The sequence below is a fragment of the Bos grunniens genome, chromosome 28, assembly GCF_055505025.1.
Source record: "Bos grunniens cultivar Pamir isolate PY7600 chromosome 28, Bosgru_T2T1.0, whole genome shotgun sequence".
Classification (NCBI taxonomy): Eukaryota; Metazoa; Chordata; class Mammalia; order Artiodactyla; family Bovidae; genus Bos; species Bos grunniens.
The window spans coordinates 35,813,880-35,840,030 of record NC_141192.1 but is presented as its reverse complement, the minus strand read 5'-3'; the positions used below and the strand labels follow the sequence as shown (position 1 = coordinate 35,840,030).

General features: G+C 36.3%; 1 protein-coding gene across 10 annotated transcripts in view; it reads left to right on the top strand.

Annotated features, from left to right (window-relative positions):
- Window positions 1-26,151, top strand: part of RYR2 (ryanodine receptor 2) — an 820,811-nt gene that overhangs the window by 671,704 nt on the left and 122,956 nt on the right. For 5 of the 10 annotated variants that reach the window (XM_086382783.1, XM_086382779.1, XM_086382776.1 and 2 more), the window contains 10 exons: window positions 903-1,223; window positions 2,825-3,065; window positions 4,122-4,209; window positions 5,963-6,055; window positions 13,984-14,154; window positions 15,239-15,298; window positions 17,804-17,938; window positions 21,363-21,399; window positions 22,143-22,254; window positions 24,504-24,600. In XM_086382783.1, the coding sequence (XP_086238909.1) occupies window positions 903-1,223; window positions 2,825-3,065; window positions 4,122-4,209; window positions 5,963-6,055; window positions 13,984-14,154; window positions 15,239-15,298; window positions 17,804-17,938; window positions 21,363-21,399; window positions 22,143-22,254; window positions 24,504-24,600 (1,355 nt within the window). Of the gene's footprint in view, window positions 1-902; window positions 1,224-2,824; window positions 3,066-4,121; window positions 4,210-5,962; window positions 6,056-13,983; window positions 14,155-15,238; window positions 15,299-17,803; window positions 17,939-21,362; window positions 21,400-22,141; window positions 22,255-24,503; window positions 24,601-26,151 lie in introns of all 10 variants that reach the window. The other 5 variants (XM_086382784.1, XM_086382782.1, XM_086382781.1 and 2 more) reach the window with 1 other exon arrangement.

The window sequence follows — 26,151 nt, the reverse complement described above, 5'->3', positions numbered from 1 at the left end:
GTGGCTTTTTGACACATTCCTTATGAAGCACATACTCACACAAAGCTTTAGGAAATATGGGATTGAGAGTTAATTTGCCTGATCAGAATCTCAAAGGAATGGCCAGAATTGCCTAGGCAAACATACAAGCTAAGAGAAGTGAGTTCAACACAAATCTCTAAAGAAAACCCACATATAAAAGTTCAGCAAGGTGAAAAGATTTAGTAAAAAGAGACTGGCAAAATTTAGAAAAGAGTCGAGAAAGACTGAATGCATTGAAGTTAAGGAAAGGGGGATTTTAGGAAAAGGGAATTTTGGTCAGTGATGTGAAGTTTTACTTTAGATAAGGATTAAAAAAATAAAATTGTTTAGTGGTAGAAAGCAGAGCATTCACATCTGTGGCTAGGAGAGCATCTGAAAAGTGAACAGTCTGGGAGAGACTTAAGCAAATGTATAGGCTGCTAGGGAGGAGACAATGGAGAAGGAGCTGAAGATGCAATCCTGAGCAAGGCATCTGCTGGAGTGTAGGCTTGACATCAGGTCACAGGTGGAACAGTGAACCTCAGAACTCCTTCCTCTGAAAAGGGGAATAGAGGTGAATGTGAAACCAGATGCACAAATCCTGGCCACATGAGAGCAGGCAGTTGGAGGGAGAGACATCTGATACTCCTGTTTGCTCTGAAGTACAAGGGGTGGTCATTTGCTGATCTTCAGGTGGTGGAGTTGGGACTTGGGGGCAAAGAAAGTTTGAAATAGCTACCATGAGAAGAGGGAGTGGGATCCAGCTGAAGACATGCCAGGTCTGGCTGAATTTTGAAGCTCAGCATGAAATGGTTGCTGATGTCTGTTATTAACAGTGGCCACGTGGCTGGCAGGTCACTTCTTTGACCGAACACGTGTCATTTGTATGTGTGTTTCTCTAGCTCTTAATTTGCCTGCTAACGTAGAAGATGTTTGTCCAAATATACCGTCTTTGGAGAAGCTCATGGAAGAAATTGTGGACTTGGCTGAGTCCGGGATTCGCTACACACAGATGCCACATGTGATGGAAGTTGTCCTGCCCATGCTTTGTAGTTACATGTCTCGTTGGTGGGAGCATGGGCCTGAGAATAATCCAGGAAGGGCTGAGATGTGCTGTACAGCTCTGAACTCAGAGCACATGAACACGCTGCTGGGCAATATCCTGAAAATCATATATAATAACTTGGGTATTGATGAGGGAGCCTGGATGAAGAGGTTAGCAGGTAAGACTGAGAAGCAATGTGCCATTTACGTTTTGTTTTCAGAAAGGTTCAAAGTACAGAAGACTAGAATCTTCCTCTCTCAGTCTTGATTAATATTTGCTTCTGTACTCAAAAAATATTCTTGATTATTTCTTTCATGCTGTTTGCTGTTCTTAAAAAAAAACCCAAAAACTAGATTTAATCAGACATTGTGTAACTTTCCATATAGTTAGTACATTTAAGTGAGTAAACATTTTCTTAATTTGACCAATCTCATGAAGATTAATCTTGCTAAGATTAATTAAAACACAGCAATCAAAATTAATGATTCTGTAAACAGAGAGAAAAATAAAACTGGATTTTGAACTCACCCACTTTTAGTAATCTATCTTTGCAGGAGTCAGGGAGGATTGCACTATTTATATTGAATAATTGGAAGCAATCTGAGTGACCAGGCACTAGAGAATGGTTAAACAGGTTGTGTATATCCATATTCCAGAGTATTATGCTTTCTTTAAATGTTAAGATTTCAATATTTTATGACTTAGAGAATATTCAGAATATCATGGAGGATTAAAAGAGTTTTAAAAACTTGAGTTTGAAAGTATACATATGAAGTTGTTTATTGGCAGAATCCCCCCCCCAAATACACCAATGTCTTATTAATTTGGATAGGGTGATTTTGGTTCATTTTTAACATCTCTCTTTTATACATTTCCCCATTGCATCTATATTACACTTACAGGAAAAAAATTCATTTTAAAAAAGGCTTAAAAAATAAACTTATGGTTACCAAATGGGAAAGGTTGCTGGGGTTGTGGGGGGGGGGGAGGAATAAATTAGGAGTTTGGGATTAACGTGTACACACTACTATATATAAAATAGACAGTCAATAAGTACCTACTATATAGCAGAGGGAACTCTACAGTATTCTGTAATAACCTATATGGGAAAGGAGTCTGATAAAGAATGGATATATGTATATGTATAGCTGAATCACTTTGCTGCACACCTGAAAGTAATACAACATTGTAAATCAACTATACTCCAATATAAGATAAAAATTAAATTAAAAAAATGGCCCAATCAAGCTTAAAACTGTTGTTAACAGCTTCAACTATTATTAAATAAAAAGGCAATATTATATGTAATCTAACTCTTCCTTTGGAACAAAGATGAAGACAGTTAAAGTGTCATGGCATAGTGGTTATGTTGTAGTAGACATGTGGTCTCAGGATTATTCAATGTGTATCTCTTCTTTAAAAAAAAAAAAAAAGAGGGGCCCAGGGGACTTTTTCCACTGGGGGACTTTTCTTCTTTGTGGGAAAGTAATTGATTTTCAAAGTGAATGAATGTCTTTTTTTTTTAATTCTCATTTAGCTACCAATTTCTTTTTTGAAAACAAGGAAGCACGTCAGATTCAATTCAGTAATCATTTTTGAGCAGCAGCTATGTAATTAGGTTTGGGACTAGAAAAGGGGCTGAGGGATGGGCTGAATTCTGAAGGAAGCCATGTGCTGGAGGAGAGGGAGGCTTAATCATGCTACAATTGTAATGACCATCTAATCCTCATTTAATGAATGTTTATGCAGAACAGCATATTAATGTCTTTCTTCAAACAGTGTTTTCCCAGCCTATTATAAATAAAGTGAAACCTCAGCTCTTGAAAACTCATTTCTTGCCATTAATGGAGAAGCTCAAGAAAAAGGCAGCAATGGTGGTATCAGAAGAGGACCATCTGAAATCTGAGGCCAGGGGAGATATGTCTGAAGCCGAACTTCTCATCCTAGATGAGTTCACCACACTGGCCAGAGATCTCTATGCCTTCTATCCGCTCCTGATTAGATTTGTGGACTATAACAGGTAGACCAGCGGTCCCCAACCTTTTTGGCACCAGGGACTGCTTTCATAGCAAATAATTTTTCCATGGACCTGGGGTTGGGTTGAGAGTGATGGTTTTGGGATGATTCAAGCACATTACATTTATTTCTATTATTATTGCTTTGTGATATATAGTGAAATAATTATGAAACTCACCATGAGGCATAATTACTGGGAGCCTTGAGTTTGTTTTTCTGCAAATAAGGGGTACTTCCCATGGTGAAGAATCTGCCTGCTAATGCAGGAGACATGGATGTGATCCATGAGTCAGGAAGATCCCCTAGAAAAGGAAATGGCGATTCACTCTAGTATTCTTGCCTGGGAAATCCCATGGACAGAGGATCCTGGTGGGCTACAGTCCATGGGGTCGCAAAAGAGTCAGACACAACTGAGTGACTAAACAACAACAACACAAAAGGAGAAAACACATAGATCTCTCGTGTGTGCAGTTTACAGTAGAGTCTAATGCCACTCATGCTGTGACAGGAGGCAGAGCTCAGGCGATAAAGAGAGTGATGGGGAACAGCTGTAAATACAGATGAATCTTTGCTCGCTTGCCTGCAGCTCACCTCCTTCTTTGCAGCCTTGTTCCTAACAGGCCATGGACTGCTAACCGTCCATGGATTGGGGACCCCTGAAGTAGAATGTTCAAAAGTGATTTAATGTCTCTAATTCAGTCATAACTTTACTGGGTTCATATGTCCCAGTGGAATTGCTTCATTCACTACTTAGCAATGAGATTTTGCATGAGGATGACATTACCAGATGTTTGTACATAAGTGAATTTCGCCAAGCACAAATTACAGTGGGAGATCCCATTCTGGAGCAGTCTACCTCTCATATGTGAAAGCTAGTAGTTTGTCAGTTACAATGTTTAAATTATTTTAAAGGTTACAACTGTACACTGAACAATTTTTGAGCTCTGTGAGCAAGCACGATTGCCCTCAGTTTACTTGGTTTCAAACTTTGAGAGGTGATTTTTTTTTTTTTAATTAACTTTAAGAAATAACTGAGGCACCACTTTATTATACGCTCCAGGGCAAAATGGCTGAAAGAGCCTAACCAAGAAGCAGAAGATCTTTTCCGCATGGTTGCTGAGGTGTTTATCTACTGGTCAAAATCCCATGTAAGTAGAAAAATATTGACAATGCTTACTGTTTCATATATGTTAAGGACTTACAAAATTTAATCAATTTCCCAATCCCCTTAGTTAATACCTATTACAGTTTCTCAAGCTTGTCTCATAAATATCATTAAACTGGTGAGGAGAGAGACAAGGTTTCTCTGGGGAGTTTGAGGCAGTGTAAGCCTTCTGTTGACTATTGTAACTTATCCTCAGTCACAATGATTTTTAATTGCCCTGAGTTATCATAACTGATTTATCATAATCAGTAGGTTTTTAGATGAATGCCCAATGATACTTTTAAGAATAATAAAAAATCTGAGTATGTGCTTTTTAATTTCATGAATATATTTAAAACACAAACATGTTCAGTTCAGTCACTCAGTCGTGTCTGACTGTGACCCGATGGACTGCAGCACACCAGGCTTCCCTGTCCATCACCAACTCCCAGAGCTTACTCAAACGCATGTCCATAGAGTCAGTGATGCCATCCAGCCATCTCATCCTCTGTCATCCCCTTCTCCTCCTTCCTTCAATCTTTCCCGGCATCAGGGTCTTTTCCATTGAGTCAGTTCTTTGCATCAGGTGGCCAAAGTATTGGAGTTTCAGCTTCAGCATCAGTCCTTCCATTGAACACCCAGGACTGATCTCCTTTAGGATGGACTGGTTGGATCTCCTTGCAGTCCAAGGGACTCTCAAGAGTCTTCTCCAACACCACAGGTCAGAAGCATCAATTCTTCAGTGCTCAGCTTTTCTTTATAGTCCAACTTTCACATCCATACATGACTACTGGAAAAACCATAGCTTGGACTAGATGGACCTTTGTTAGCAAAGTAATGTCTCTGCTTTTTAGTATGCTGTCTAGGTTGGTCAAAAAAAATTTTGTTTTCCAAGGAACAAGCGTCTTTTAATTTCATGGCTGCAGTCAACCTGCAGTGATTTTGGAGCCCCCCAAAATAAAGTCTCATTGTTTGTTTCCCCATATATATTTTAACTCAGATTTTTAAAGGTGAAACTATATAAGTATCCATAAGATTAATAGTAAAATTAGAATATTAATATGAGCTGGATGAAAATTGAGGCTTAGTCTATTCTCTGTCCTCAGTAGAAATCGTTAATTGCTTATTAATTATTAATATATGTAGATGCTTACTATGAAGCTGTTTTGTTCAGGTTATGCTTCTTTAAAAAAGAAGGACATACAGTTATATTGTTAGCCTCTCTTTTAAAACTCTGTGGTTTCTGCTTTTATTCTATATTTGCTTTAACTACTACCAGTGCTTAAACACTTGACTTTCCTGGTGTTTTTATGTTCCTAAATTTAAAGTGAATAAAATAATGTTAGGGTACATGAAAAAGTAGTTAAAATATCTGACAGAAAGTTGTGTTATAGTTGTGCACGCCCTTAGTAAACCTGTGTTTATTCCAAAAGCAGTACATGTGCTTTTCATCAAGTAGTTGGAGTTCGAGTGTTCATTTTATCCCCTGGTAGCTGTGTGACTTGGTTACTTAAATTTCCTAAATCTTAGTTTTCCCATCTTTAAAACATTCATATTTCTATCTTAGTTCCCAGAATTGTTGTTCCCAGCCAGGCACCCTCACTGGATATTCAACAGCTATTTGTTTCCTTTCTTTATATCTTATATATTAAATTACTACTTATCTTGGTAGAAACTTTGGGGTCCTGTGTAATCTGTAATTATTTGAACTTCTTATCTCTGTGATTTTAATTGAAACCTCCTTTGGAACGTCTCAGAATTTCAAAAGGGAGGAGCAGAACTTTGTGGTGCAGAATGAAATCAACAATATGTCTTTCCTTATTATGGACACCAAGTCAAAGATGTCCAAGGTATGACTATAATCCATTTTATGTTCTAGAAAATGTTTGAATATTATGTTCATTCATTGAATAGGTTGATATTTTTTAGATCTTTTGAAGGTTTATACCTGGAATTTGATAGATTTGATAATATTGTTTACTGACTAAACACACACCCACACAGATTTAAGGATACCTAGGACTTGTAATCAGGTGTGGTAAGATATATAGACATGGAAATGACTGTCATGGAGGAAGAAGATTTTATTCACAGTTCCCTGGAGGCAGAAGGGTAAGTCATGAGGCAGAGGGATGAAGGGGAGAATGTGAACAGGAACCTTTCTTATGGTTTCTGTGGGAAGGAGCAGGCATCGTAGGGTAAGAAGGTTTAGAATTGGATGGTTTGAATAATTTCAGTGGGCTCTGGGGTGTAGGGACTGTTCCTAGTTGTCTGGTGCCTGGTCCTTGGTGATGAGGGCAGGTGGACTGGGGTTCAGGTAAAGGAGATGATTGGAGGACAAGGACTCTGGATTGACTGGTTTGTCTGTGAAAGATGTGCTTACAGGCAAGTAATTTTGTATCTCTAGGAACTGACTAGCTCTGGGAGGAGCAATCAAAGATCAGTAAGGCCAAAGATATCAAAGCATCAAAATAATAAGGCATGCTTAATAGACATGCTAAGTCACTTCAGTCATGTCCAACTCTGTGTGACCTCATAGGCGGCAGCCCACCAGGCTCCCCCGTCCCTGAGATTCTCCAGGCAAGAATGGTTGGAATGGAAATGGGTTGCCATTTCCTTCTCCAATGCATGAAAGTGAAAAGTAAAGTGAAGTCGCTCAGTCGTGTCTGACTCAGCGACCCCATGGACTGCAGCCCACCAGGCTCCTCCGTCCATAGGATTTTCCAGGCAAGAGTACTGGAGTGAGTTGCCATATACACATTCACAAAATTGCCAACCAATATGATGTACCTATAATTAGTCAATGATATATATTCATCAAGAGTAAATATATGTACATATATACACCTCAAAATAATTAGCTGCATTGTTTAAGAAAGAACCACATGGATAAATATAAAATTCTCACACATGAAATGGAAATTTTTGTTTTCTCTGTCACTCAAGTTGGGGATTGGCATGTACGCATGGTTGCTCAGTCATGTCCAGCTCTGCAGAAGACCTTTAAAAACACTGAAAAATATGTGCTTTTATTGTTTGTATTAGTACTAAATAAGAAGATGAATATATTACATGGGATAGTGCACAAGGTATGCTAGCGAATAGTCAAATATGCAAAATAGTAAGGCACTCTAGCCAAGGATATCAATCTCTACCAACTCAACAAATTACTCAAGAGAGATGCCTTGGGAGAAGGGAGATGGTACCCCAGTGAACCCCAAGAGTCCATCTGATTTGTTCCATTGATGATCACTGGGAAAATAAAACAGCATCACCCAATACTCTAGTCTTATTTAGAGTTGTAAATGCCATGTATTTGACACTACTAGACATGAACTTAAAATTAATGCTAGTTGAAGCTTTGTATCCCTAGTTGTCTGACTGCTATGGGCTATTATTTTGTGTGTCTGTGTTATTGAAACTCTCAAAAAAGATGATAAATTTTCTTTTCTCTGGGAAGACAATAAGCCTGAAGAGTGAGGAGTTGCTCCTTTGGAAGATGGTGTACTAAGAGTATACATTTCATAGGGGTATTTTGAACTGAAAACTGTTAGTGAATCATTTTGCTTTGTCATTATGTTGTCAGTTTAGCCCAGTGTTAACAGAGGCATAGAGAGAGGCCATAAGAGGTCAGGGATTCTTCAGTATTTGCAAATTAATCAATGTGATACACCACATTAACAAATTGAAAGATAAAAACCATATGATTATCTCAATAGATGCAGAGAAATCCTTTGACAAAACTCAACATCCATTTATGATAAAAATCCTCCAGAAAGCAGGCATAGAAGGAACATACCTCAACATAATAAAAGTTATATATGATAAATCCACAGCAAACATTATCCTCAGTGGTGAATAATTGAAAGCATTTCCCCTAAAGTCAGGAACAAGACAATGATGCCCACTCTCACCACTACTATTCAAAATAGTTTTGGAAGTTTTAGCCACAGCAATCAGAAAGAAAAAAGGAATCCAGATTGGAAAAGAAGAAGTCAAACTCTCCGTGTTTGCAGATGACATGATCCTCTACATAGAAAACCCTAAACACCCCACCAGAAAATTACTAGAGCTAATCAATGAATATAGTAAAGTTGCAGGATATAAAATTAACACACAGAAATCCCTTGCATTCCTATACACTAACAATGAGAAAACAGAAAGAGAAACTAAGGAAACAATTCCATTCACCATTGCAACGATAAGAATAAAATACTTAGGAATAAAGTGAAGTTGCTCAGTCGTGTCCGACTCTTTGCGACCCCATGGACTGTAGCCTACCAGGTTCCACCATCCATGGGATTTTCCAGGCAAGAATACTGGAGTGGATTGCCATTTCCTTCTCCAGGAGATCTTCCCTCCCCAGGGATTGAACCCAGGTCTCCTGCCTTGTAGGCAGATGCTTTACCATCTGAGCCACCAGGGGAGTCTCTATACTTAGGAATAAATCTACCTAAAGAAACAAAAGACCTATATATAGAAAACTATAAAACACTGATGAAAGAAATCAAAGATGACACAAATAGATGGAGAAATACACCATGTTCATGGATCAGAAGAATCAATATAATGAAAATGAGTATACTTCCCAAAGCAGTCTATAGATTCAATGCAATCCCTATCTAGCTACCAATGGTATTTTTCAGAGAACTAGAACAAAGAATTTCACACTTTGTATGGAAGTACAAAAAACCTCAAATAGCCAAAGCAATCTTGAGAAAGAAGAATGGAACTGGAGGAATCAATCTGCTTGGCTTCAGGCTATACTACAAAGCAACAGTCATGAAGACAGTATGGTACTGCCACAAAGAAAGAAACATAGATCAATGGAACAAAATAGAAAGCCCAGAGATAAATCCATGCACCTATGGACACCTTATCTTTGACAAAGGAGGCAAGAATATACAATTAAGAAAAGTCAATCTCTTTAAAAAGTGGTGCTGGGAAAACTGGTCAACCACTTGTAAAGAATGAAACTAGAACACTTTCTAACACCATACACAAAAATAAACTCGAAATGGATTAAAAATCTAAATGTAAGACCAGAAACTATAAAACTCCTAGGGGAAAACACAGGCAAAACACTCTCTGACGTAAATCATAGCAGGATCCGCTATGACCCACCTCCCAGAGTAATGGAAATAAAAGCAAAAATAAACAAATGGGACCTAATTAAACTTAAAAGCTTTTGCACAATGAAGGAAACTATAAGTAAGGTGAAAAGACAGACTTCAGAATGGGAGAAAATAATAGCAAATGAAGCAACTGACAAACAACTAATCTCAAAAATACACAAGCAGCTCCTGCAGCTCAATTTCAGAAAAATAAACGACCCAATCAAAAAATGGGCCAAAGAACTAAATAGACATTTCTCCAAAGAAGACATACAGATGGCTAACAAACACATGAAAAGATGCTCAACATCACTCCTTATCAGAGAAATGCAAATCAAAACCATAATGAGGTACCATCTCACGCTGGTCAGAATGGCTGCTATCCAAAAGTCTACAAACAATAAATGCTAGAGAAGGTGAGGGAAAAAAGGAATGCAAAACTGGTACAGCCACTATGGAAAACAGTGTGGAGATTCCGTAAAAAACTGGAAATAGAACTGCCTTATGACCCAGCAATCCCACTGCTGGGCATACACACCGAGGAAACCAGAATTGAAAGAGACACACGTACCCCAGTGTTCATCGCAGCACTGTTTACAATAGCCAGGACATGGAAGCAACCTAGATGTCCATCGGCAGACGAATGGATGAGAAAGCTGTGGTGCATATACACAATGGAATATTACTCAGCTATTAAAAAGAATGCATTTGAATCAGTTCTAATGAGGTGGATGAAACTGGAGCCTATTAAACAAAGTGAAGTAAGTCAGAAAGAAAAACACCAATACACTATATTAATGTATGTATATGGAATTTAGAAAGATGGTAACGATGACCCTATATGCGAGACAGCAAAAGAGACACAGATGTAAAGAACAGACTTTTGGACTCTGTGGGAGAAGGTGAGGGTGGGATGATTTGAGAGAATAGCATTGAAACATGCATATTATCATATTTGAAATAGATTGTCAGGAACTTCTTCTGAACAGAGATTGAGACCAAATACAAATACCAACCAAGAGACAAATTGTCACATATCAAGTCTTCAGCTAGTCCCTCAAGCAGGGATAATCACTATGTGTATGGAGTACCATTTCTAAAACTATAAGAAGACTGTAAGTTGGCCAGCAGACCAATGTGGAGTAAGGTGATCTGGGATAGGGAAGCTCAGTTTGACCTAAAGCAAAATATCTGTAGCCTAGAGAGAGGCCAGTATATAGATAATTGGCCATAATACTTGGGTAATTCTAGTTTTCTTATTTTTTGAGGAACCTCCATGCAGTTCCACAGTGGTTGAACCAATTTGCATTCCCACTAATAGTGCACGAGGGTTCCCTTTCTTCCACTTTGTCACCAAAACTTGTATCTTTTGTCTTTATGATGTATAGTGTCACTTTTATACTTCATATATCTAAAAATGTTTAAATAATCTATCATTTTGTTTGTGTCTACTTTGGGAGAGTTGTAGGCCATTTCATTGGGCAACTACTAGAAAATTCTTCCCTTTTTCTTGGTCCTCTATTAAATTTTAGATCATTTTAGGTGAATTTGTTGGAGCTATATCTGTGGTGTGTGAGAGAGAAAGATAGAAATACACACACAGATTTATTTAAGACAGAGTTTGTTTGTCCTACTTTCCTCCTTAACTATGCTGTCGACAGAAATAATCAATAAACAGTCTAATAATAGGAATAAACAAGAGTTTTATCAGAGCCAAACAGAACTGTAACCTGGGAGACACAGATTCAAGAAGCACTCATCAGAGGTGTGTTCTGCCATACTGCAAAATGCAGGAGACTAATAAAGGCAAACACCAGAAAATTACTTAAGTTGTTTGTCAAGAATTATGATTGGAGCTGGCAAGAAGTGTGCTTGTTAAGTAAGGGTTGATTTGGATCTGAAATAGTTGCATAGTTACCAGAGGAGGTCTTGAGACTATAAGGTTATAGCTGGAAGCTGCTAGCAGATCTTGTTTTGAGGGTGGCTGGTGGTGTCCTTGAGTCTGGTACAGTTCAGAAAATTCAGGTTCTCAGTAATGCAGGATCATGTCTCCAACCACACTCACAGTGGCCACTGAGCTCCATTTTGGATGCCTGAACAACTGTTACTCTATTTTAATTTTTTAAATGTATTGTTTTCTTTAATGGTTAAAGCAGATGTGCAATGAGTGTTTGGCGGGTCACAAAACAAGCTGTTCTGGTTAGTGTAAAATTTCAGTTAAATTATGTGTGACCTAAGAATGACTTCCCCAGATCTCAATATCTGAAATTTTCTTCCATCAGTACCTACATATTGACCACGTTATTGTGTATTCATGTCTGATTCAAATGTTAGGTGATGGATTGAAAATAAAATATGCACATTCAGTAACTATAGCAGTTCTGTTCAAATTATTGAACAGCTCCTATGAGTCAGGCACAGTGCTTAGTTCTATATACAGAAAGGAACAAAATAGGTTTGACCAGTTCCCTAATGGAGCTCCAAAGTCTGGGGAGGAAACAGGCACTGAAGAAGCAAAACCAACACATACAGATGTCCATGAGGATATTTGGTTTTGTGTATATTTAATTTCTTCATACCAACAGTGGACTGTTATCAGCCATAAATGTTCAAAGATATATTAACTATTCTTTTCGGTTTACAGATTTCCTGCAGTATAGAAAACAAGATTACATAATATTTTGAGCATAGGCGGAATTAATTTTTCTACTATTTCTCAAAATTGAACAATGTAGACTTGCCTTTACTGTTGATTTAAATTATTTTTATTATAACGTCACCTAAATATTTATAAATATCAAACCAAGTTTAAGTTCCATTTACTTATGCAACCATAAAGCTGAAAGAGTTATAGAAGTTAAAATCAAAGAAAATTTCAACATCAATACAATGTAGGTTTTAATGTATTAATATTTAGTAATATTGTTTTTCTAAGACTGAATTACCAGTGTTGGGTTGAAATATGTTTGCATAATTTGTTTAATTTTTAGGATGGAGGTTCCTCATGTGGGTTGATTATTTTAATCACTGTGGCTATGTTTCCTTTTAGCAAAGAGCTCATTCAAAACCACTAATTCATTATTTTTATAGATTAATGAATTTAAGAGTACAAATAACTATTCATTGTACTTTTTAAATGAAACTTAATAATCTCTAACAAATTGGTACAGATGAATGTGGGATCTATGCAATAAGTGGGCTTCCCAAGTGGCGTTATTGATAAAGAATCTGCCTGCCAGTGCAAAAGACGTAAGAGACACAAGTTTGATCCCTGGACCAGAAAGATCCCTGGAGTAGGAAATGGCAACCCACTCTAGAATTCTTGCCTGGAGAATCCCCATGGACAGAGGAGCCTGGCAGGTTATAGTCTGTAGGGTCACAAAGAGTTGGACATGACTGAAGCTATAAGTACATCTCTTTGGAATGTGAATATGATTCTTATTACTATGGTTCAGATTTTATAGATTTGATATATATATCAATATATGCTATATATATAATGATATAATACATTGTATGATATATATGATATTATTAACATATCAGCTACTGTCACTACATGATTTCAGTTGTTTCAAAACTTTCACTATGCAAAAACCTTCTTTGAGTATCATGTTGTGATATATTTTGCCTTCTTGTGGGCAAGACAGATCATTTGTATGTTAAATTTTCTTCTGTTTTTTCTTAGCTCAAAACTATTATACCATATCATTATCATAAAAGTATCTTTAGTGTTTGATTTGTTGCTACAAAGAAATTTAACATATATGAACAAGGGCATATGGGACAGTTGTTTTAATTTTAGTCTTCCAACGTGCCCTCTATATAGAAAAAGGATCCTCACTACCCAGTGAAAATTAGACTCTCTAGTTTGAGGTAACCCTAGCACAGGCATGGTTTTCAACAGAATTACAAGGGAACTTAAGTATCATGCCTGTGCTCAGCTATAAGCAAGTCATCCAGAGATAATCCTAAATATTTAAGTAACACTGATTAGTATATTATTAATATGTCTCTTTCTGTTAGATGGGGATTAAGGCCTTGGGGAGACAAGTGTTCAGCCTATGTAAAAGGCAAATAAATGTTTGAGAGTTTTATATATGCTGTGTGTGTGTGTGTGACAAAGCAAGCATTTGTCAAAGTAAAAACTATTTATTCTTACATTTTTTTCCTCTTAAGCATTGATAATTATATAACACACAGTATCTGAAATTACCATGAATTTTTCATACATCCATATGCCTCTCTAAAATTACAATGTGCAATTTCCTTCTGAAATTATATAGAGGAATTCCCTGTTGGTCCAGTGGTTAGGACTCCACGCTTCCACTGGCAGGGGCTTAGGTTCAATCTCTGGCCAGGGAACTAATATTCTTCAAGCCACATAGTGTGGCCAGACTAAAAACAAAAACAAACCAACAAAGTAATAACCCTTTTTTTTTTTCTTAAAAAATATATAAATGCCTATGGGGGAATTATAGTGACTTGGGAATCTGAGAAATAGGACTATTGAAAAGAAAGAGAAGAGGTATCCTCAGTAGGATTTTCAAAAACAGGGACCAGCAGAAAATGAGGAAGATGAAAACCACAGTCAGTTAGAAAAGGCTCATGAATCCTGAGACAAGAAATTGTTGCAGATTCCAATGTTTATCTTTGTTCCATAGGCAGCTGTTTCTGATCAGGAAAGGAAGAAAATGAAGCGCAAAGGGGACCGATATTCCATGCAGACATCTCTTATTGTGGCCGCTCTGAAACGGTTGCTGCCCATTGGGTTGAACATCTGTGCCCCTGGGGACCAGGAGCTCATTGCACTGGCCAAAAATCGCTTTAGTCTGGTAAGGCTCCTGTTCCTCCCATTGGGAAAGATCATTTGACCTCCAGCTCCTCAAGTGTTTGGATTCCTTTGTCTCACTGTTCTGTGCCCATGTTTCTTTCCATTGAAGGCTTTATTAACCAGTTTTTCTATACAGGCCCTAGGACTCAGACACAGAGATGGCCTAATATTTTTTTTTGGAGGCTGTTTTTATTTCTAAATTATGTTAATCACCTGAAGGGTATATTCACACACAAAATGGAAAGATGGCAACAAGTCGCTAGTAATGAGGGAAAAAATGGATTTCCTATGAACTCCTATATCAAATTTGTGATGAGAGGTATCTGCAGATTTATGATGGGTATTTTTTTCATAAATGCATAATGTGTTAGGTTAGATGCATAATGTGTTATGCTGATCGTGGGTGGATAAGATGTTGACTTTTAAATCAGTTTTTCTCCTTTGTGAGCATCAAGATTGAAGTTCTCAAGATTTCTTGATGGCCTTCAACTTTCCTCTATGGCTATACAGAGAGAATGCAGTTTTTTGAAAATAGGCATGCTATGTTATATACATGTAAAATAAAAGGTATATTCTCCCTCCCACACTGAGGAACCTCTCTATATATCCACAGTTTGAGGCCCTACTGTGAGCAAATTGAGGGGCGGTTGTGGCCAAGGGGGCTACAAGGATGCAGGCCCGTTGGCTGTTTTTTAATATTTGCTTCTCAGGGTATGCTCCTCATGATTACTGCATATTTGTAGATGTTATTGGCTAAAATGACTTCATGGAGATTTTAGAGAATACTGGAGACCTCCTTATGTTTGAACCTAAAGGAAGATGCCTCTGTTCTACTTCCTGCGACCTGGAAATTCAGTTGCATTAAATCTAGTGAAGTTCAGTTAGGCGGTTGTCTTGTTTCAAGTCCCAGCAATATCAAAGAATTACCTGAGCAATAATCCCCCAGATTTATGGCATGTATTAAATCCTATAGAGATGTTTGTTCAGACATAGACTATTTCAAAAGAAGTTGGAATTACTTCTATTGACTTGTGACCATGGATGCACTATAAGACTTCTTTTAGGTAACATTTATTTCTTGACAGAAAGACACTGAGGATGAAGTTCGAGATATAATCCGCAGTAATATTCACTTACAAGGCAAGGTAAGCCCAATATTATTCAAAAGGATACTTAGCACCTATAAACTATATAGTTAATCTCTCTTTAGAAGAAATACTACAAATAATGTTACTTTAACAAGTAAGGTAGTGAAAATATATCATTTTATTCATTATTCTGCTTGCAAATCCTTATGAATTAATGACTCTTAAGATAACAAATGATGTATTTCTAAAGTAGATCACCAAAGACTGTCAAACTTTGTTAAAAAAAAAAAAAAAAAAGGTGGCACCAGTTGAAATAAAGGTTGGGAATTTCCTTCATACAGCTGAATTTGAGGACTTTTGTGACATGGAGACAGTTGTCTATGAAAATTTGATATTTTACACCTAGTTCTCAAAAATGAAATAAGTTTAAGAGTCATTAGCACATAGGAGATAGTAAGAATTACTGTAATAGGAAAGCCAGTGTACATTTAGAAGAGAAACATGAATGGAAACCATTATAACATCTATTTTTTAACTGTGGGTAAAATGTTTGCTGTAAGTAGTTTTTGTAGTCAAAGTATTTACCATTATTTGGAAATGCTTTCATAGTAGTGGATAAACTATTCATTTGTTTACTGGACCAGTTATTTAATATGAAAAGTCTTGCAGTTAATTATTTTGACTCAACTATTTGCTTCTATTCAGATGTCCCTCCTGAGGATTTTTTAAATTATGAAAATGTCCAGATGTCAAAAAGAATTGATTACAGTATAATATATCCCTATCTGGGTATTAAAATGTTTATTTCCAAAGATCCAAACCATATTCATTTTTTTAACACTTCAGAATATAATGTGATAAAGGTGTGACATGGTTTTGCAATATTTGCAATGCACAGAAATTATTTAGGACAGATTTCATGTGCACTTGTTTATGAAGTCCATTATTCATTTAATTTTAACTTTAACAGAGTAGGAGGTTAATTCCCATATGAGCATGATGTCTTTGCAGATAAAATCAAAAAGATTATTCAAAATATTTATAAAGCCTCCAGCTTAACCTCAAGTTTATACATGGGTGTTTGAGGAGATCATGTGTCCCTGAAAGGATCTCAAGATTTTTAGGAAATTTGGGCCCATTCTTTGACAACCATGGTCTCAAATAGAGACAGGAAATATTCAGTACCTCTGAGGTGTGTATGCCACTCTCAGGAAACAGCAAATAAAAAGTTATGTCTTGGATAAGCAGGAGGAAATCCTTCCATTCTATTCTAGCGGTTACTTATAGGAATACTTTGGACAAGGTATGCTGTATATTGTGGTATCAGGAAGAAAGAGAAGAGCTGAGAAGGATGAACATGTATAATCAGTATTTCATCTCCCAATGAATGGAACCTGAAAGTAAAGACATAATGAATAATTCTTTGTAACATTTCATTATATACTTTTTATACTAAGGGTTGGGCCCCCATATATATGGACTTACAAACAATGAGTTCTTTTGTTCTCAGCTCCTTCTTGAACACATTGTCTTAAAATTGTAGGACTGGTAATCCTGGGGACAAGAGGGGGTAATTTTATATTAAAAGAATAGAATCTGTACGTCCAATAGTCCTCAAATGAAAAAAGTATATGAATAAAGCACATTTTGTTTTATCAAAGGACAAATAGGTGTTGACAAGTTATTCAGTGTACAAAATTCTGTCTCCGACTATGTGAAAGTTATTTTTTTGAAACATTCAGACTCTGCTTTCTCTGGCTAGGAGTTGTAAAGCTTTGGATGTTGTTGATCTAATTCTTCTTCATTTTTCTCCATTTCCCATGTTGAAAGGAAATATTTAATGGGAGGAGAAACATAAAAGTATTGCTTTGCCTGTTTTTAATGACATAGTTATTCTAAATTATTTCTTTGAAGTGATCTATCCCTGGAAAGATGCTTGTATTTGTCCATTTCTATGGTTTAAAATAATCTTTCTTAAAAACCTTCAGAATTCCATTGTATCTTTAACTCAAGAAATTTGACAGTATTAAAAAGTAGAGTCCTAGAGTCCATAGATTATCAAAATATGATTCGATATGCCTTCATTGATTTATATTCATTGGTATCTTAGTTTCAGTGAGTCTAGGCTCTGTTGTTGAGTCCTTTTGATCCTATATCATTGCCTCTAAAATAAATCTTTCACTGATTTGAGTGAAAGGAAAAGAAAAAAATAAAAATAGCTTTTGCCTGTTTTCTTTCCCTGATGATCTTCAGTTCATCGTTAAATCCTAGTTGAAACTTCACTTGTTTAGAGAAATCTTCCCAACCACAATAGATTGGGTTAAGTCCCCAAGGTACCTTATATTTCTTCCTAGCAGCCCTGTACCATTGTAAACATTTATTTGATGTCTGTCTGTCTTACCAGATGACAAGTTTCATGAGTACAAGGCACTTCTGTCTTGATCTCTGCATCATGTTTTCACCCTGTGCCTGTGCTCTATATGTAGCTATAGATTGACTCTTCAGAAATGGGTGTTCTTCTCTTTCCTCTGTATTTTTTGAATGGTTTTCTTTTTTCTGCAGTTGGAGGATCCTGCTATTAGATGGCAAATGGCTCTTTACAAAGACTTACCCAATAGGACAGAAGACACTTCAGATCCTGAGAAGACAGTGGAAAGGGTCTTGGATATAGCAAATGTACTTTTTCATCTTGAACAGGTTAGCTTTTGTGTTGATTCAGTCACATTTGGATTAACCTTGTAAGAATGTTTTTTTAAAGGACGTGTGCTAACTTGTGAGCCAAAAAGCATACGTGTTCAGCATGTTCATTAAAAATAACCTGTGACTTGGGAGTGCTTAGTATCTAATCAACATTATTTCCAAGCTTATAATTTTTGTAACCATTGATAGATAATGTATTGAAGGAGATCAAGGCCTCTGTTTTATTGTCTTTTCCAAAATGTTTCTAAAATTAAACAGATAATTAGGATTATATACTTAATTTTAAACCACTCTAACAAAAATTTCAGGAGTTACTCCTGACTTCAAATGTTTTATACCTTTATTTTTCATTACTGCTCATAGCAACATGTATGAGATACTGTCTTTCCCTGGTCTCATATTTGAATTTAAGGTCACTTGTTTAACCCTTCATTTTAATATTTTTGAGCTGATTTTTCTCAGGATCAGCAATACATTACATTTAGAGAAGAGCAAAAAGGAAAATCCCATGAACGGAGGAGCCTGGTAGGCTGCAGACCATAGGGTTGCTAAGAGTCGGACACGACTGAGCGACTTCACTTTCACTTTTCACTTTCATGCATTGGAGAAGGAAATGGCAACCCACTCCAGTGTTCTTGCCTGGAGAATCCCAGGGATGGCAGAGCTTGGTGGGCTGCCGTCTCTGGGGTCACACAGAATCGGACACAACTGAAGCGACTTAGCAGCAGCAGCAGCAATGCATTGATATTAAAACCATGTGAGAATAATGTTTTATATCATTTTTCAGTTATTTTCTATTTTAAACTAAAAGCTTACTGTGTGTCTTATTTTCTTATTTATTACCTTCGCTCAAGAATTCTTAAACCAATAATATCTGAAATGTTATCAATTGGTGGATTGTGTTTTTGTATAAGGAATCTTCTAGCTTACACAACACAGAGACTTTCTCTGTTTCTCATGAGACCCATTCAACCACTAACGCCAGACTGAAGGTGCTTAGTGCAAACTCAGAAGTGTGCTGTCACTGCGTCTCCGTGACAATACCCACCTGACATGGAGGGGCAGTTATTTTACATTAAACACATAAAATATGTGTTTAAAATATTATTTTAAGCACATAAAATAATAAAATGCCCTGTGTCATCTCAGGATATTGTTATCTGAATGTTTTGTAGAACACACTAGAATAGCAATAATAAATATATTTCTTTGATTCCTATTTTATCTCATGATCTCCTATCTCTGCCCTAGCCAGTTAAATAACTAAAGATATCATCTAATGCAGTATCTGTTAATTTCCTTCTTGTTTACTGAAATGCAAATAAATTCTCAAAAGCCATGCAATTTATCACTATACCCCATGAAATTAAGCTAGGATACTCTTATGCCATATAACTATCAATATGTATTCACACTGTGTAACACTGTAATATTAATAATATAATATGATAATATAATATTATTTAGGCAACTTAATGTTTCCCTAAATGTTGTCATGAAATATTAAATAAATATAAATAATCATATATCAGCAGATGACAAGACTTGAGGTAATGATATGTTAAGTGATATATTAGGGTCATAGAGGATTCCCTGGTGGTCCAGTGGTTGAGACACTGTGCTTCCATTCGAGGGGGCACAGGTTCTGTTCCTGGTTGGGGAACCAGGATCGCACATGCCACGCAGCTTGACCAAAAATTTTTAAAAATAGAAAAGTTAAAAGAAAGTCATAGAATTGTGTACCTGAAATGATACACATATTAAAGGAGATTGTGCTACATATGCTTGTGCATGCTAAGTCGCTTCAGTTGTGTCTGACTCTTTGTGACCCTATGGACTGTAGCCTGCCAGGCTTCTCTGTCCTTGGGATTCTCCAGGCAAGAATACTGGAGTGGGTAGCCATTCCCTTCTCCAGGGGATCTTCCTGAGCCAGGGATCAAACCTGCGTCTCTTATCTCTCCTGCATTGGCAGGTGGGTTCTTGACCACTAGCATCACCAGTTAAATGGCATTACTCTCTCATGAGTTTTTAATTCTTCCTGGTTTTCTTGCACATATCTAAGTTTCCTTGAATGGCTTTTAGATACATTAAATGAAGTTTATTGAACTCTATGTTTTATTATAGTCATGTGTTATATATTCATAAATACATGTGACATAAAGAATGATATCATTTGCACAGTAATGAGATTCATTTTACTGAGCAACTATTTATCCCGTGAATATTTATTGTGTGCACTACCGTGTGAGAGCATTGTACTCTGCAGGTCCTGGGGCTTGAATTCTGTTGCTCAACTCAAGTGGCTGGTGCTCTAGGAGAGGATACAGACACATAGTTAACTATGTAATGATTTAGATGTGCTAGGATACAGAATGTACTGAAGAGAGAATAAAAGAAACGCAGACTTTCTCTAGCTGTGATGAGGGTGATCCCTGTGTAAATCTTTAAGATGTGTGAATATCTAGGAAAAGGTAAGCAGGTCAGATTTAAATGGCCAAGTATTCTTCAAAAATGTTAAGAATATGAATAAAAGAACTCATGAATTATCAAAAAACAGAAATGAGTGGGAAATATGTGTGTGCAGAATTCATTCCTTTCATCTCTCTATTCTTATGTTAATTCGTGAGTCATAGAATAGTTTGCTAAGAATATTTTCACTTGCTAACCAATATTTTCACTTGCAAAAGCGGTGGATGCACAGAAAAGACTTAATTTATCTCAAATGCCAGTGACCCATGCAAGTGACTTTTTGTACTGTACATCTGGTCATCTTTCTCAGAAGAGTGAGCTGTCTCCTTGGGATTGTCTAATACTCAAACACCAGACAAGCTAACGCATCAGCACAGCCAGACATTCAAACAGTTGCAAGACACATCTTGATGTTCGCTTTTGGATCACAGATCTTACCAACATCTATTTACTTCATTTATAGGAAAATTCACTATTTAAGGTCTTTCCTTTGGGTATTAAAATGCTCTGCCAAATGGCAGCCTTCATGACAGCGGAGACCTTTTCCAACATGTTCATCAGGGCTTAGGTACTTAATTATGTTTGTTGAGTGTTACCCATGCTGCTCACAATGCCTTATTCTCTGGGAATAGCATTATCCTTGATTCTATTTTCACCTACACTGTCTTAACAGTGCTTTGTTTTGCTTAACATAACCGAGAAGAAAACTGAACTAACTGGATAGTTATCAGAAAGTGTTTCTTGATCTTATAGAGGAAAGAGGATCACAGAAATAAGTGCTTTCAAATTACACAAATTGCTTTGTTAAAATTTCCAAACCACTGTTATCCAAACATTCTAAATGTTTTCTTCAGGCATTAGTATTACATTCATATTTTGACTCTTTACTGCAGAGGATAATACCTTTAGTTTTACTTTTTTTTAGCTAACATAACATTTTTATTTCTTCCAGAAATCTACATGTATGCGCCGGAGATATTACAATCTGGGAAGTACAGTGTTCAATTGCCTAGAAATTACTAATGAATGTAGAATTCCATGTTGGGATTTTTTTCTCTCTAATACTTATGATTAATCTCTTCCTTGAAATTCCGAATGCTATTAGCTAAACACATAGCTTGCTTGCATCATTTACTGCAACTTGTAAATTCTCATTTGTCCCTATCTAACAAAATAATTATATAGTTTAACATTTTTTCAAAATTAAATTCTTTTACTCACTTCTACTAATGTGTTCACAAAGACTTGTCATCTTCTCTCCATCTTATTAAATATATTAAGAAACAGTAGACTTCGTTAGAATTTTCTTTAACTGCCTCTATTTATATTTACTGTTGTAGCTCTTAGGATAAAATTAGTGAAAATGCATAAGCCAGGGTAGGTTAATTTTTCTTTACTTATGTTTTGGTACCATAACTGAATTTTAAAAAGGATGCAAAATTATTTCATATAGGATGGTTTCATATTTCTTTGGTTTTTAAAAATGATATAGCTTCTAAAGTACACATTGTTGGGAAAATATGATGTTTTTTCTAAGGAAAATACATAACATCTGAAACTATTTCAAATGTAGCATTGGGTGACTTTGAAGATATTTTCATAATAATTGTAAGATACTTTTGGAAAATTGAAAATCTAAAAGTTTTTAGCTAAAAGGTACAGCTGTTTAGTACTACGTTCCTGAAGATGTTTGGGGGGTTAAATACGTATGTCTCTGTCTTTCTACCTCAGGTTGAGCATCCTCAGAGATCAAAAAAGGCCGTGTGGCACAAACTGCTCTCTAAGCAGAGGAAACGAGCCGTGGTTGCTTGCTTCCGGATGGCTCCTTTATATAATCTGCCGAGGTCAGAATTTCTTTAATGTTGCTAATAGATTAAAATTACTCTTCCTCTAAGAAGTGATAGGAGGCTAGCATATACCTTGACATGGATATAGTAGTCCAAGAGAAGGATGAAGGAGATTTATTTCCTCTTCTGTGTAATGCTTAACTTCCTTTTTTCCTGTTGGTTATTCTCATTGGCCTGTAATGTCATTATTGAATAGATTTTATTTTTTTATTAAAGTATATTTGTGCTTTAGATGTACAGTAAAAGGATTTATACATTTATCTTTTCTTTTACAGATTTTTTTTCCTGTATAGGTTACGAGAATATTGAGTAGATAGATACTGTGCTATACAGTAGGTCCTTGCTGGTTATCTGTTTTCTATATAATAGCATATATATGTTAATTTCAGACTCCTAACTTATCCCTCCCCACCCTTTCCCCTTTGGTAACTATAAGTTTATCTGTTACTTTTAAATAATTAGGAGGATCTGCTCACATATTTGAGGCAGGATAGAGAAATCAGCTTCCCTAATAGCTCAGTTGGTAAAGAAGCTGCCCACAGTGCAGGAGACCCTGGTTCAATTCCTGGGTTGGGAAGTGCCTCTGGAGAAGGGATAGGCTATCCACTCCAGTATTCCTGGGCTTCCCTTTGGCTCAGCTGGTAAAGAATCCACCTGCAATGCAGGAGACCAGGGTTCCATCCCTGCATTGAGAAGATCCCCTGGAGAAGAGAAAGGCTACCCACTCCAGTATTCTGGCCTGGAGAATTCCATGGATTGTCTAGTCCATGGGGTCACAAAGAATTGGACACACCTAAGTGACTTTCAACCAGTCTTTGGGGTCAGACTGCCTTGATTTGAATCCTGACCTCACAGCATATGAGTGCATGATTTTGTTCAAGGTTCTTTCCTGACTTTTTTGTAGTTTTCTCAACTGTACCATAATGTTTGCCTCATAGAGTTGTTTAGGTTATTTAATGGGTCGAGGTAGACAGAATGCTTAGAACTGAACATAACACAACGTTAATCGTTGTTTGTTACTTTTGTGATTATTTCATCTTTGGGGAAAAGAATTGATAGGGAACTAACTTATGGGAATAATGCAAATACATTACCCTTCATGGTACCTCTTCAACTCACTTTATTGACTCAACATCCAGTTCCATCAACTAGCAGATTACAAGTTAGTTTCTACAATACAACAGAGTCTGCTATTCCACTTTCTCTGATATAACATATTCAAAATTGTATTCCTTATTCCAGTGGTTCTCAGACCTGGTGCTTTAAGGAAATACAGTCAGATTCACTTGAGGAGTATCCAAGCCTCAACCTGTTGAATCAGACTATCTGAGGGCTTAGCATGTGTACTGTGTAAAAACTCCCCAGGGGATTCTGATGTACCAGTAGAGTTGAGCTTCTCTCTTGTATAAGGATTGATGGTGAGTTCTGGCCATTCCAGGTGCCTGGTCAGTTCCTCTCTCTGGATTTCAAGGCCCTTCATAAACCTAAGTTTATGTCTCACGATTCCTTAGTCTGCCTTTGATACTGTTAATGTTGTAGCATTCCACTCTACAGTGGCACCATCTCATTTTAACATTTAGCTCTTATGTTCCCTTATTGATGTGACTTTCTTAGAGTGGAACCTTAGCCATATATCGCATCAATTTCAAGATGAGTTTAGTCTTTATTGGTCTTCTTTATTTCATAGGCAACTATTTTCATCAGTATTCTAGGATTTAATCTTTGGATATATACTCCCATAAAGTTCCCTTAATACGTTTACTTTTGTAATCCTCGGAGGCTGTATCTGATGTTAACAGGAAGACTGAATAATTCCTCTCTTGAAGCTCACAACTGTTTATCCAGAGCTACTTTATGTCATAAGAGCTACCATGTAATGAGCATCTATCCAACATGTTTTATGTTCTTTATCTCAGCTTGAGTCTCACAAAACTGAAGCATAGATGGCGTTATCCTAGTTTTATAAATGAGAGAAGTAAAGTTAACAAAGTTTACTTTGTTTACAAATGTTAAAAACTTTGTTACAAAGTTTACAAATGTTACAAAACTTAGAAATAACTGAATCCAGGTCAGTATGATCTGAGAAAGCTTTCTCTATCTACTGCAATGTCTTGCTTCTCCAGTCGAGATTGGAAAGTTTATTTTTATTTATTCTTTTATGCACAGATAATCCAGTGATTAAGTGCTACTGAGTGCCTTTTCAATTTATTTTTTAAAAAGCTCTTGAAATTGTGCTTACCTTTTAGGCATCGGGCTGTCAATCTCTTTCTTCAGGGATATGAAAAGTCTTGGATTGAGACAGAAGAACATTACTTTGAAGATAAATTGATAGAAGACTTAGCGGTATGTTTTTGCTGGGTTAGAAGATGAAAGAAGGTCTGGGCTTGGTGGAATAACATTGGTGTGAGCCATTTATCTTATAACATTGAAAAGGAAACAATATTGCAGCCTGTGGGGCTTAGGAAACTTTATTCTGGATTGTTACTGCATGCAATGTTTAGGGAAAATTCACTCTTCTTATTTCAAAGAGATCTCATCAACAGCCAGTAGTTCAGAATTTAAGTAAATTTTGACTCTATTGTTCTTTTAAATTATTCCTCAAAGGAACTTCAAACAACCTCAGAACCAGGATAGAACTATAAAAGCTGAACCATAAAAAATGATTCACCAAAAATAAGGTGAAGTTTAACAAAAGCCAATGAAAAGTGGCTGGTTGTTAAACATATGCAGGGCAGAGAATGATAGATTAGATGCAGGAAGAGCAGAAAGTCACAGTAGATATAGAATAAACGGAGAAGTGGAATTTTTCATCCAACCATGCTGATAAGGACACTTGTGCTACTGAGAATGCTTCATTCAAGGGAGCCATTGTCTCAATTTTTTATAAGCTGTGGCTCTATTTAAAAATTTGATCAAGAACCACCTTCTCAGGGAATTTACAAGCATGTAGTTCCACCGCGTTTTGTAGACTGAGAGGCTCCATAATTCCAAAGTTAAAACTTTGGTCTAAAGTTTTTTTTGAAAAAACACACAAATAATCAGGGAATGTGATGGACAAACTAATCTAATTCATAAAACCTTAACCCTGATTATTCCCATATATTTTATTTAGTTATTATTTTTATTGGGGTATAGTTGATTTACACTGTTGTGTTAGTTTTTGCTGTACAATGATCCTATATACTTTAAGTGAATTTCATTTTTCTTTAGAATCAAACCTTTAGAATATTAGAATATTTTAACCTTGCAGATTTACCATACTAGCTGCAACATTAAGCCTTAAATCCAAGAAAGAACATCACTTACATATAAAAAATATCAGTTTGAATGCGTAAGTCTAATAGAGATACAAAATTCATTAGCCATTCAACAAACAGGATTAATTCATTCTTGAGTCAGTAAAAAATGCTTAATAATTTTCCTTATGGTAATTGTTCAATAAATGAAATTACTTTTTTTAAGTTTTAAAAATAAAAATGAGAATAACATGTAAGTGGTTCAAACATTAACTCATTCAGCATTCTTTACCTATCTCTGTCTACGTAGGCAACAAAAATGTTTCATTTGATAGAACAGTTTGCCTTGCTAGGTGCACTAAATTTTTATACATGGAGTGACAGCATTTTATTGCAATTTTTTGTATTTGAGATCTCCTTAGAGCTGCTGAAATCCATGTAGCAGTTCACTTTTCAGTTAGCTATGATGCTGCTTATAAGAATAGTATTCAATTTTTTTTAAATGATATAAATCATGCTTTCCCACAATGTTTTTTTTGTCCCATTATTCAACAACTTTTTAAATTGAAAACTTGTTTTATTTTTATTTTATTTGGCTGTGCTGTGTGGCATGTGAGATCTTAGTTCTCTAACCGGGAATCAAACCTGTGTCCCCTGT